At 35.7% G+C, this 13,778-nt stretch overlaps 1 protein-coding gene across 3 annotated transcripts in view; it reads right to left on the bottom strand.

Annotated features, from left to right (window-relative positions):
• LRRC7 (leucine rich repeat containing 7) overlaps positions 1–13,778 on the bottom strand; it is a 556,840-nt gene that overhangs the window by 37,452 nt on the left and 505,610 nt on the right. For all 3 annotated transcript variants that reach the window (XM_025391937.1, XM_025391929.1, XM_025391946.1), the window contains one exon: positions 10,079–10,300. In XM_025391937.1, the coding sequence (XP_025247722.1) occupies positions 10,079–10,300 (222 nt within the window). The remainder of the gene's footprint in view (positions 1–10,078; positions 10,301–13,778) is intronic.

The raw sequence follows: 13,778 nt of genomic DNA, 5'->3' as shown, positions 1-13,778 counted from the left end.
AAGTGACAAGAAAACCCACAGAATGAGAGAAAATATTTGCAAATGATATATCTGATTAGGTTGCATATCCAGAATATATAGATAACTTTTACAATCCAATAATAAAAAGACATCCAAATGTAAAAATAGGCAAAATATTTTTTAAAGATATTTCTCCAAAGAAGATATACAAACATTCAAAAAGTATATGAAAATATACCCAATATCATTAGTGATTAGAGAAATGTAAATTAAAATGACAATGAGACACTAATGAACAGGATGGCTATAATACAAAAGACAAACAATAATAAGTATTGGTAAGGATGTGGAAAAAGTGGAACCCACATTCATTGCTGTTCAGAATTAATATGTTGTAACTACTTTTAGAAAAGAATTTGGCAGTTCCTCAAAATGCTAAATATAATTACCATATGACTCAGCAATTTCACCTCTATGTATCTATCCAAGAAAAACAAAAACATATATCTCCACACAAATTTGTACATTAATGTTCAGAGCAGCATTATTCTTAATAGCCAAAAAGTAGAAACAACCCAAATGTTCATCAACCATCAACTGATAAATGCATAAGCAAAATGTAGTATATCCATACAACGGAGTATCATTTAGCAATGACAAAGAACGAAATACTGATACATGCTACATTCAGTTCCTTATGCTAAGTGAAAGGAGCAAATCACAAAAATACATGTATTGTATGATCCCATTCATATTAATTGTACAGAATAGGCAAATATATAGAGACAGAAAGTAGATGAGTGGTTGTCTAGGGCTGGAGGGAGTATGCAAAGTGACTGCTCATGGATGCAAAGTTTCTTTTTGAATGATGAAAATGTTGTAAAGTTAGATTATAGTGATAGTTACACAACTGTACAAATGTAATGATAACAATAAATTAGACACTTTAAGCAGGTGAACTTTATTGTATATAAATGATATCAATAAAGCCGTTAAAAATCAAGGTCATCATGACAGAGCTACGGAAAGAATAGAAGGAGAGGAAGGTGGGGCCAGATCTGCAGGGACACTATGCCATAGTAAGTATGTACAATTTATTCAGAAATTTTGAAAGCCACTAGAGTGTTTTAAGAGGAAGAATGGTGTAATATAATTTATGTTTTTTAAAAAGGATCACTTTAGTAGTGGATAATAGACAAAAGGGAGGTAAACTGGAAGAAGAGAAAGCAATATCGAGGCATTTGAAGTAGTCAGGAGTGAGGTTACGGCCAACTAAGATGGTAGCTGTGCGGGTGGTGAGAAGCGGTGGGTTCAAGGCATATCTTGATAAAATTGCTGTGGATTGAGTGTAGGCTGTGAGGAAGGGGAAGCAAGGATGTTTGGTCATATCAAAAGGGTGATAGGCCATTAACTGAAATGGGGAAGTCTAGGAGGGAAGTAGGTTTGGTAGAGTTAGCAGCAGGAAGTGGTTTTTTAAAACCATGCTAAGTTTAAGAACCTCATCAGACATCCAGGATGAGATGTCAACAAGTAGCTAATTGCATAGAAACATCTGGAGTAAAGGAGAGAGAACAAGGCTGGGGATACAAATTTTGGAGTTACTCAGCCTAGAACTGAATTCAGGGAAGAGTATGGATAGACAAGAGTCAAGTCCCAAGCACTGGATCACTCCAACATTTAGAGGTCAAGGACACAAGAGGAATCGACAAAGAAACCAGGAAATAATGGCTGGTGTAGTAAGAGGAAAATCAATAGAATTACGGCAGCCAAGTGAAGAAAATGTTTCAAGAAAAAGGTCAAACCACATGGCTGAGAGGTCAAATGAGATGAGGATGGAGATTTGACTGTAAGACTTGACAGAAGCAGAAAGAATGCTTCATGGTATGTAAATTAAGCTTGAAATTAAAGTTACTGCTACTTTTAGCTCCTCGTTTTATGGGTTATTATATAACAGCAGTTTTGTGATAAAGAGTGCTATGCAGTAATAAGCTATTATAACTTTTCATTTTGACTTACATTATGTGCATTACTTAGCCACACAAAATACACATAAAACTTCTCTGCATTTTCAAAAATTTCTAAAAAGCCCATGAAATAGGCTCAAAAAGGAAACAGTGATTCTAAAAATGTATATATGTTAATATTCAAGGATAATTAATATTTTTTGAAATACAAATTCTTCTATTTTCAAATCTTTTTCTGTTGTGAATGAAAGATTCAAATCCAGCTTAAATCTTTCAAAAAGATGTACTGGTCAGCTGGGTGCGATGGCTCACGCCTATAATCCCAGCACTTTGGGAGGCTGGCATGGGTGGATCACTTGAGCCCAGGAGTTCGAGACCAGCCTGGCCAACATGGCAAAACTCCATGTCTACTAAAAATACCAAAATTAGCTGGGTGTGCTGGAGCATGCTGTAATCCCAGCTACTCAGGAGACTGAGGCAGGAGAATTGCTTGAATCCAGGAGGTGGAGGCTGTGGTGAGATTGCCTCACTGCACACCACACCAGCCTGGGTGACAGAGGCTCTGTCTCAAAAAAAAAATAAGAAAAAAAAAAAAAAAAAAAAAAGAAGATATATTGGTATCAAGATTGACTAATAAAATCACCTGATGTAGCATTTTCTGGGTCTTTCAGAAAAAATTAGCTGATTCTGTATGTATCTAGGAAACAGAAACTCAAATGCATTTTTAGTCTGGAAATAAATTTTAAAGATTAGTCATTTCATTTCCTTCATTTTGGACTTAAGGAAACCAATAAGATAATATGTATTTAGTGCAACATTGAAATAAATCTTTTTATTCCCACTGCAATGTTTACTGCATTCTACCATGTGACTGCACACAACTTATAAAGTCGATTGACAGACTTTCTGATGTTGAGTCACACATTCTCTGTTTCAAACTATGAATTATGAATTCAGAGCTGAAGCATTATTTTGATGACTGGAGAATAAAATTCTATGTGGGAAATATTCACAAATAGCAATTCTTTAACTGGGACAGGATAAGGTATAGGATGTCCCTGAAATGATCTGAGTAAATAACATAGATTAAAACCATATTAATACCTATTTTACCACTACCTTTATTGAACTATTCCCTTTTAATTAAAAAATTTATAATTTAAATAAAACAAATCTCTCCAAATGTTTCTTCTTACATCACTCAGCAGAATGTAGTTTTCTTCACCTGCACACAATAAATGAAGTCCTCACCTGGAACTCTTGAGTGCTCTTTAGGCAGCTGACCACAGCATCTAATCTAAAGAATGTCTGAAATCCTGTCTCTCAGCTAACTGTTTTATGTATTCCACATAATATTAAGTATTAAAATGATTTCTTCCAGGATAGAGTACAGCATCTCCTTGTGAGTACATTTTGGAACTTTTTTCCCTTAAATATGATGGATGCATATCATTTTTTATAACTTTCTGAGGCTGATTCTAATGTGAGCTTACAAGTTCTCTTTCAGGCACAAACTTTAGTTCACATGTATACTTGCAGGCACTGGCAGGAGACAGCCATGGAGCTCCTGCTATCCTGATGTGTTAGGTTGGCTGGGCTCCTGCCATTTTGATATGTTAGGGAGGTCCTCTTGTCCACGGCAGACACGGAATGAAGGGTGTATTCTTCCATCGTTTCACTCTTCCAATGTGAATTTAATTTTGACTTGTGTGCTTGGCTATAGTGCAGCAGGCTGCAGCATGTAATGTGGTAGACTCATGGGACTCGGTTCTAATCCCAGTCCAGCTTCTAAATTGTGTGACCACAGGCAAGACATTAACTTCTCTTAGTCTTAGTTTTGTAGTCTATAAAATGGAAACTGCTCTACCTATATCACAGCATTATCAATTAAATCGGTGAATCCAACTTTTGGATATTTTTAAAAGAAACTAACGTCATCTTTGTTTTTCCCTTTTACAAATGTGTAATACAAGATAGAGTATATTTAAATAAGTAGATAATATAGATGCCAAAGTGGAAATAAGAAGGACAAACATCAGCGTGATGCTTCAAACCTTTCAAAACCCTTTTATGTATTCACCGATTTAATTGATAATGCTGTGATATAGGACACCAAAAGCAACGGCAGCAAAAGCCAAAATTGACAAATGGGATCTCATTAAACTAAAGAGCTTCTGCACAGCAAAAGAAACTACCATCAGAGTGAACAGGCAACCTACAGAATGGGAGAAAATTTTTGCAATCTACTCATCTGACAAAGGGCTAATATCCAGAACCTACAAAGAACTCAAACAAATTTACAAGAAAAAAACAAACAACCCCATCAAAAAGTGGGCAAAGGATATGAACAGACATTTCTCAAAAGAAGACATTCATACAGCCAACAGACACATGAAAAAATGCTCATCATCACTGGCCATCAGAGAAATGCAAATCAAAACCACAATGAGATACCATCTCACACCAGTTAGAATGGCGATCATTCAAAAGTCAGGAAACAACAGGTGCTGGAGAGGATGTGGAGAAATAGGAACACTTTTACACTGTTGGTGGGATTGTAAACTAGTTCAACCATTATGGAAAACAGTATGGCGATTCCTCAAGGATCTAGAACTAGATGTACCATATGACCCAGCCATCCCATTACTGGGTATATACCCAAAGGATTATAAATTATGCTGCTATAAAGACACATGCACACGTATGTTTATTGCAGCACTATTCACAATAGCAAAGACTTGGAATCAACCCAAATGTCCATCAGTGACAGATTGGATTAAGAAAATGTGGCATATATACACCATGGAATACTATGCAGCCATAAAAAAGGATGAGTTTGTGTCCTTTGTAGGGACATGGATGCAGCTGGAATCCATCATTCTTAGCAAACTATCACAAGAACAGAAAACCAAACACCGCATGTTCTCACTCATAGGTGGGAACTGAACAATGAGATCACTTGGACTCAGGAAGGGGAACATCACACACCGGGGCCTATCATGGGGAGGGGGGAGGGGGGAGGGATTGCATTGGGAGTTATACCTGATGTAAATGACGAGTTGATGGGTGCAGCACACCAACAAGGCACAAGTATACATATGTAACAAACCTGCACGTTATGCACATGTACCCTACAACTTACAGTATAATAATAATAAATAAATTTAAAAAAAAAAAGAAGAAAAAAAAAATATCCAACAGCTTATGGGCAACTTATGTATGCTTTTAAATAGTGATATTGTAATATATTATTCAGCTGATACATTGTTGAGCTACAGAATATCTAAAGCAGTGCTCCTCAACCTTGGCTACACAATAGAAGCACCTTGGGGAATTTTCAAAAGTCTCACTGCCCAGGTCACATGTAGACTACTAAAATCAGTGTATCTGGGGATGAGAGCAAGACATCAGGATTTTTTAAAGCCCCTCAACAGATTCTGCAGCTGTGGTTAAGAACAACTTATAGAAAGCATTACCATATTGTGAAGGGGAGGATAAGGTGGATGGGATCTTTAAGCTTCTTTAGTTCTGCTGGGACACAAACGAAAGATCTAATAGGATGACTATTCTGAAGAGTTTTCCATGTGGAATGGAAGTCAAACCTTCACTTTCTGGCTGTTTTATTCAGTTCACTACTTAATACAACTCTGACTCTTACCCTCTATTATGTTTGTAGGTAATCTAAATGGTTTATGCGTTAAAATCTCCTTTTCAAGTAAAATCCCTTGATAATGAACTTCAGGTGACATGTATATGGTTTTTGCTGCAGATATTATTTGAAGTCAGATTTATAGTTTACAGAAATTAATACATTGAATCTGGGTAACATTTTATAGTTGAAACATAACTTCCATATATTTAATTTAAACCTAGAGTTGAAAACAGACTTGACACTTGTTATTTCTGAAAAATAAACATGAAAATAAGTTCATTAAACTAGAAGTTTAGGTTTCTAGAGTTCTTGAATATTTTATCCTTTTTATTGTGATGGCTGGTTTGAAAGTTTAGATGGTTTTATCACTGAAGGGGAGCCTCAAAGCTTACTAAATGCTTCTTTATGGCTAAACAAAGTTCATTACTCCACTTACATAACAAATGACACTCATTCTAATTCTTTCAATGTCGTCAGTTTTGGCATTGATTATGTATGTTCATTTCCACATGGAACTTATTTTAATCAAGTTAAAAAGACACCAGTTCTTTGGGTGACATTAAGGGATATAGAAGTATGTTTTCATTAATAATAATTTCCATTTGTTCAGTAGCTTTTTCTTTTCTAAGCAATTGGAAATATTCATGAGTTCACTTGAACACTCCATAAGGCAGTTCTCTAATTCTGAGTTATAGTTCAGGCAGCTTTAATTAATATCATTTGACAGAGAGGGCATTGAGATCATGTGGTGAATTTTACAGTAAGATTAGGACACAGGACTCAGATTGGGGTCAGAAAAAACCTGACTTAAAATTCCAGCTTGGCCAATTACACTTTCCATAAATTATTTTCTCTCTGCCTTGGTTTCTTCACTTGTAAAAATAAAATAAGATTATTACGAGGATTAAATAAAATAGTATATGTAAGCAGGCCCAGTTATATAATTAGTTGGACCTGATGCAAAATGAAAACGTGGGCTCCTTTATCAAAAATTATTAAGAATTACAAGATGGTGACAGCAGGGCATTAATCCAAATGCAGGGCCCTTTTAAGTGCAGGACCTTATGCAACTCTACAGGTCACATGCCTCTGCTGCCATACCTGTGTGTGAGATATAAGAGTGTAAAACACATAGCAGGTGCTTAATATATGGTAACTGCTGTCCCTTTCTTTGCTATTTTCATTCAGATTTCCTTTCCCTGAATCAAAAAATGTGTATTCACTGTAATCAGATTTTGTTTTACCTGTAGTATTTCAATAAGTGACTACTGTTTAACTAAAGTTTCCAAGGTTTACTTTAACAGAAATTATTGTGTGTTATTATACTGAGTAGACTTTCTTTGCACCACATTTATTGTGTCTCCTTGCTCTTAAAAATGTTGAATAATTTAGGTTTTTCCATATTGTACCTGACCAAATTTACCATTTGTTAGATAATTTAAATTGAACTTTGCTTTTCTCTTTATGGCTCTTTTATAGCACCACTAGAAATGTCTTATTAAAATAGAATGTTTTGATTTATATGCCCCAAATGTACATTAGAAATTTTATGTTACATCACTGCTCTTTACACTTAAATCACTACTCTATAATTTTCATGTGAAGCTCCATAAAGTCTTTACATGTTTTAAATGTTTTTCTCCATTTTTTTCCTTGTTAAATTTGGAATACAAGTCTTCTTTTAAAACACACAGCCACATATACTTACTAAAAAGGTCTGGATTTTCAAAAGAAATATAACTTAGGAAAGTAAAAAACATATGAAATAGTTTCATTATGAGAGTGAAATATATAATCTCTCAGCCTCTTTTAATGTTTTTTGGTTTGTTTTTCTATCTTTAGATGAAGGAGGTTGGGACTGATAATCATTAAGTTTCTTCAAATATTTGAATTCTTAAAATATTCTATTTCTTCTGTTTTCTGTTTCTATACCCTCAGTGCCAAGCTTACAGAGAGAGTGTGTGTGTGTGTGTGTGTGTGTGTGTGTGTGTGTGTAGAAGTTTATTATTTGACTCTCACAAATTCTTTTTGAATGTCGTTGGTGGGTAGCAATGCTCTCATTTTATCAGGAGAGAAACTGACTCTCAGGAAGAGTTAATAACTTGGCCAAGGACAAGTGGACAAGTGGCTAATAAACGTAAACATGAAACTAGAACTCCAAATTCTGAGACCTAGTCCTAGTATCTCTTTCTTAAACACTAAGCTAAATGAAGAAAGGGAGAGGTTAGAGAAAGAAAAAGAGATGAAAGAAATCAGGGTAGTAGTCAGTAGTGTGCTGGAAAATATTTAATAAACAACTGGTTGGGGTTGGGGGAGTGCCCTAATTTGCAGTGTTTGCTGATGTTCCTGGTATAATTTTTCCCACAACTTCAACCTATTAATATGATGTCACTGAAGGTGTGACTGGGAAGAGGAGCACATGGCAATGTGCCAATATGAGCTGGCCAATTGCGAAAACAGCTTTAAGAAACTGACTCAAGATTTATAACGGGATGAGAGGTAGCATAGTTTGGGGACCAGAACTGGTTGTTTAAATGCCTTTAGGCTTTCTTTCACTCCAAAGTCTTTTTTATTGAAACATAATGATATTTGTATATATATTCATGGGGTGCATGTGATATTTTGTCACATGCACAGAATGTGTAATCAAGTCAAGGTGTTTAGAATATCCATCACCACGAGGACTTATCATTTCTCTATGTTGAGAACATTCCAAGTCCTCACTTCTAGCTATTTTGAAATGTACAATACATTCAAAACCATTTCAGCCTGAAACCAAGGCAGAAAAAACTGGGACACCAAAAGGTGTTATATTTAAGTCCCTTCCTTAACATATAGGCAGTTCTACAATTCTGAGTTATAGTTCAGACAGGTTTAAGCATTCAGTTGAATGTTTCAATTTTATCTCTCAGTTTGAAAGGCACTTGATGTTATCAAGCTGGGAATGAAAACATTTGAGAGCTACTATAAATACATTTTTCTGAAATAATCATAATGTTCTAAACTCAATACATGTGTAAACTTTAAAACTTAGTAATTCTCTTACTAGTCAAACTTTATATAATTTACATATTTTTGAGAAATAGTATTAAAATAGCCTTTAAATTTGGGGTGTTCAGAATAACTGCATGCTAACATTAAACCTACTTTTCAATGTAGGTGAGAACAGAGAGCATTAATCTCAGTGGATTTTCAAATGCATTGATTCTGGGAGGAAAAAGCCATGTAGCTTTTAATAAGAATAACTAAATCAGAGAACTCGCTTGAGTTATGATACTTGTGGGCAAGTAATATCTATGAACAATTTTTTAACCTCCTAAGATGCCTTTGGTAAAGCATAATTTAAAATTGTATTAACTTTTAAGAGTATCTGGAGACTTAAAAACCCCATATCATTATCTGATTAAAGGCACCTGTCTGGTTTATAATACCTTAAATTCAACACTTGACCTAGATTAAGGCAGGAGAGGGAGAAAATTATCTTTAAAAAGTACCTATGATTCTGAGAATGATTAGTACGTAATCTAGGCTTCAAGAAGGATATTAAGAAATAGAGGAGATGTTTAAAGCCCCTGGAATCCAAATGATAAATGGCTCTTAACAATATAAAGGTAAAATCTGGAGAATGAAGTTAATTTTGATATGTTTAGAAAGTCAGGTGAGGAGATACGTAAAACTTTGATAAGTAATAATAAAATGAAGCTTTTATAGACCATATTAAAAGTTAGAAAAGTCAGTAGGAATGTAGCCTATCTATCTGAATAATGAAATAAGAGAAATTAATTTTAAGAATGTATTAAGATCTAAATGTTTTACTTTCTAAGATTAATATAGTTCAATAGATGCAATCCCATTCAGTTTTCCAGTCCTAAGGAACTAAAACAGATTCTACAATGGAAAAGTAAACCCTAATTTTAGATAGGTTTGAAGAATGCAATTGTTTTTCGCTACATGGCATTTATCAGTAACTTGAAGCATGTCAGAAACATTTCCTTTCTAACTGTTCTTTATAGTTATCTTCACATCTTCACAGCAAAGCTTTATCTCTGCACCATTCAACAATCCGAAGATAGGACTTTTAAAAGATATCTTCCCACAGATGGGGGAAATAAAACAGTTTACTTTCACACTGTAGGTTTCACCAGAGGACTTGGTAAATATACCTAATCCATTGAAGTCCTTTATAACATTCAAAATCTGTACTGTAGAGCTAAATTGGAGTCAGGAGTGGGTAGGACAGGGTGTAGGATAGTACTGGAAATATTATTCCACCCCATCAATTTTTCCTTTTGTAAAACGGGTATTTTACCAACTATAAATCCCTATTATGTTGTAGTACTTAACCACTGGAAAGAAGGATAAAAATCCCCACAAAGAGGACCCTACCCCGTTCAACGTGGTGATGGCATTGTGTCCTGGACCACATTAACGAGGGAAGGCACACCATGGATTGTTTGGACTTTTCTTTCTTGAAAATTCATCAGTAATAAACACTTCTCACCTGCTCTGGATATCCATCCATACTCCTTTGCCCTTTCGTTTGAATTAAGCACCGTCCAGGTTGAGGTCCCCGGGTGGCCTGTGAAGAGGGGATCTGAATAGGCAATGGTGACTGAAATTGCTGAATGGTCACTTTGTTTATATTTCCTTCATATGGCTGCTGCTCCCGGCTGCGATGCTGAAGGCTTTGGGACCCCATCAACGTCTGGATATGGCTGCCTGCCTGTGGAGAAGATAATCTGTCAGGCAAAGATTCATGGTGCTGAAAGGATGTGATTAAAGTAGAAAGCATGTACAGAATACTTCTCTGGTAAAGCGGCACCATTTGGGCTCTCAGTCATGGCCGGAAGGGATAATGAAGAAACAGTAAGGGTCTGCCTACTGCGGTTTGTGAAAATGTTAATATTGGAGCAAGGTCACATTAAATATATTCATAGTCATCTGCTGGCTTGCCAGAGATAATTTTAACCTCACTTTAAAGGAACAAAATTCAGTTTGAAAAATCTCAGGAAGAAAATTAAGTCACAACTTAAAGGGAAGCTGTATCTGGTATTTCATCTTGAAATATACCAGAGAGAGACAGAGAGATGTCAATATATGTAACACCAGGGGGGAAATGCTGGAAACAGTTTTCTGATTCAGAAGCAACTAAGTTTGTTCAGATGAGTATAACCAATATTTATCAATTATCACCATTATTCAAATACAGCCTTTGAAATCTCTAAGTTACATTAAAAATTAATCATGTGATAAATTCCTGTGGGGGCACTAGCTATGGAAACGTCTTCAAAATGAGCTCTCTCTGCAGAAGATCATCTGGTCATGAGCTTCCAGATGGATTAATCAGTACCCCTTATTTAAACGGATAATGATAATTTCTAAATTCTTAAAGGTGGAGGAGAGAGGGTATGCTTGCTGCGGTCTCTCGTCTTTAAATGATATGATCATACCCCTACTTCTTTGTTGACTCCTGTTTTCTCACCTTCATTTTAGCACCAGCTCCTTGCGTCATTCTATCTGATGTCTTTTCTACCAACCAAGCAAGCAGTTTTGTGTGTGAGCTGGTAAGCCAGAATATGCCTTTCTAAACTGAGAATGGCTTAACATGGAAGTCTAACATGGAAAATGAATGCTGATCATGAATAATTTTAAACATATATTTTAATGTTGTGCTTAGTACTTCACCCATTACTATTGAAAGATGTGGGGATTTATTTCCTGAATTCATTTTCTTTCCTATTGATCTTTTAAGGATAGGTGACATGAATTCAAAAGTGAATTTCATCTTTGAATTCATTAGCTAGGAAAGCTTGTGAAATTTCCTGACTAATCAAGATTTTTGATTACTATGAAAAAGTTAGGTTGGAGTCATAAAAAGATAATTATTAAATAAGTATTCACGGAAGAGATTAAATTTAATTATTTTAAAGTTTTTAAAGAAGAGCAACATAAAAAATACTACAGTGATAATGAAAAATCATTTTCAGAGGAAAAATATACTACTGGATTCCAAACAAGAGATAATTTCAAAAGAAAATATTCAAAATTATAATTTGGCAATATGTAAGGCAAAATAAACAACCATTTGATTATATTTTAGATGTCCAATTGACTGTCTTGGTATCATTTACAATTATTTACATTCAAAAACAGTAAAGATATCTCAGACATGAGAAACTGGAGGAAAAGATGCAAAAAAGGGCTTCAGACTATACCAGCACAATGTGAAATCAATTATCAATCCAACTCTGTCCAACACATATCCAGTGATTACAGATCTATAACCTCATAAATACAACTAAGATAACCTCATAAAGGGCAAATCTGTATTTCTCCATTATATCTATTCCCTTCTCAGAAATCTTAATGAAAGAAGATATTTCAGCCTTTTCAGCCATTCTAGAACATTGAACACCCTTGTGGTCAAGTTTTTCCTTATTGCAAATTCAATTCTTGCTTGCTGCCATGGAATATCTTTTCTTTTTTTTCCAGGGGGTGTAAGTTGCATTGTGTTTTTGTTTGGAGGAGAGGACAGCCATGATAAGCTCAGTATCACATTCTGATCTGCTGTATTTTTTTTTTTTTTTTTTCTTGGCAACGGAGTCTTTTCTCTGTTGCCCAGGCTGGAGTGCAGTGGCACGATCTTGGTGCACTGCATCCTCCGTCTCCCAGGTCCAAGTGATTCTTCTGCCTTAGCCTCCCAAGTAGCTGGGATTACAGGCCTGCATCACCATGTCCAGCTAATTGTATTTTTAGCAGAGACAGGGTTTCACCATGTTGGCCAGGCTGGTCTCGAACTCCTGACCTTAAGTGATCCACCGGCCTCAGCCTCCCAAAGTGCTGGGATTAAAGGCTTGAGCCACAGTGCTTGGCCTGCGCTGCTGTATTTTGAATGAACTCACTGGCATGCCCAGTTACATAGCTAGAGAAAATGATTTCAGGAGTCAGAGGAGCTGGGGGTGGAACTATCTGACTGAGGGTGACTGGCCTGGCTACTGAGAAATCAACTGATTTTTAAGTTTATATCTGCTTCCACTGGCAGAATATTCATGGGTCTTCAGTCAGTGCTTGAACCGGTGCAAGTGACAACTGGCAGTTTAATTGAAAGTGATCATATAGATAAGCAAAGCATTTTTCCACCCAGACAAACTTAGAAGGATCCAGAACATAGCTTGGTTCCATGAAATATAATCTACATGAGAAAATGAATAACTGCTTATGGATTACTTTGTTGATTAGAGTATTATAGTGCTAGTCTATTCAAGGGTGAAAAGCAAATGCTATATATTGGAGAACTATAATAGCCTTTGTTACTTGAATTTAATTTTAATTTTTATTTGTAGACACAGAGGCTTACTCTGTCGCCCGGGCTGGAGTACAGTGGTGTGATCATAGCTCACTGCAGCCTTGAACTCCCGGTGTAATAGCCTTCAGACTTACTTTTCGGGTATATTTTTTCTTCTAATAGGACAGGATGTGAGCTCAAGATTATGCTGATTTTGAACTCTTTGAGAGCAAGCATCATATTTTACTTACAGTTTTTAATGACTGACACAGTAACTGGCATTTAATAAATAATAGCTACCACCCAAACACTCAGTGCAAATGTGCTAAAACACCATATACATATTACCTCTTTAAACTTTACAATAGTGTTAAGAAGTAATTTTTATTATCCAATTTTACTGAGGACAAAACTAAGGGTGGAAGAGGTTAAGTAAATTTCCCAAGTAATACAACTGGTAACCTGACAGCACCATCATTTGAACCAAGTCTGTCTATCAAAGGTTGTCCTTTTAAACACTACATTATACTGCAACCCTTTCCCCGCAAATTGACACCCACCCCGATTAGTTGAACCATGAAGTGAAAAGGAACCATGAAAAGGAACAAAAGGATCAAGTTGTTCAGCGAGAGCATATATTATTCAATTTCTTTAGCAGCTCTTTAATTTGCCAAAAGGCAATTTCCTACTTAGTGGATTAGGTCTATCATCTGTTTTAGATGTTGCACATGTGACTTTGAGCTTTATAGTTAAGCAAATAGGATGATGCTTTTGTATTTAGTAATCTATTACTATGAAGTAATTAAGCTTATGCTCTTAGATGGCTTGGCAAAACAAACAATAGGCATGAAAGGAACATGCTGTAAAGTCATTCTGTTTGCAGCAGCAGCAGCAGTAGCAGCAGCAGTTTTTTGTC

This window comes from Theropithecus gelada, chromosome 1, assembly GCF_003255815.1.
Source record: "Theropithecus gelada isolate Dixy chromosome 1, Tgel_1.0, whole genome shotgun sequence".
Classification (NCBI taxonomy): Eukaryota; Metazoa; Chordata; class Mammalia; order Primates; family Cercopithecidae; genus Theropithecus; species Theropithecus gelada.
The sequence above is the reverse complement of the archived record's forward strand: the minus strand, read 5'-3'. Positions and strand labels throughout refer to the sequence as shown.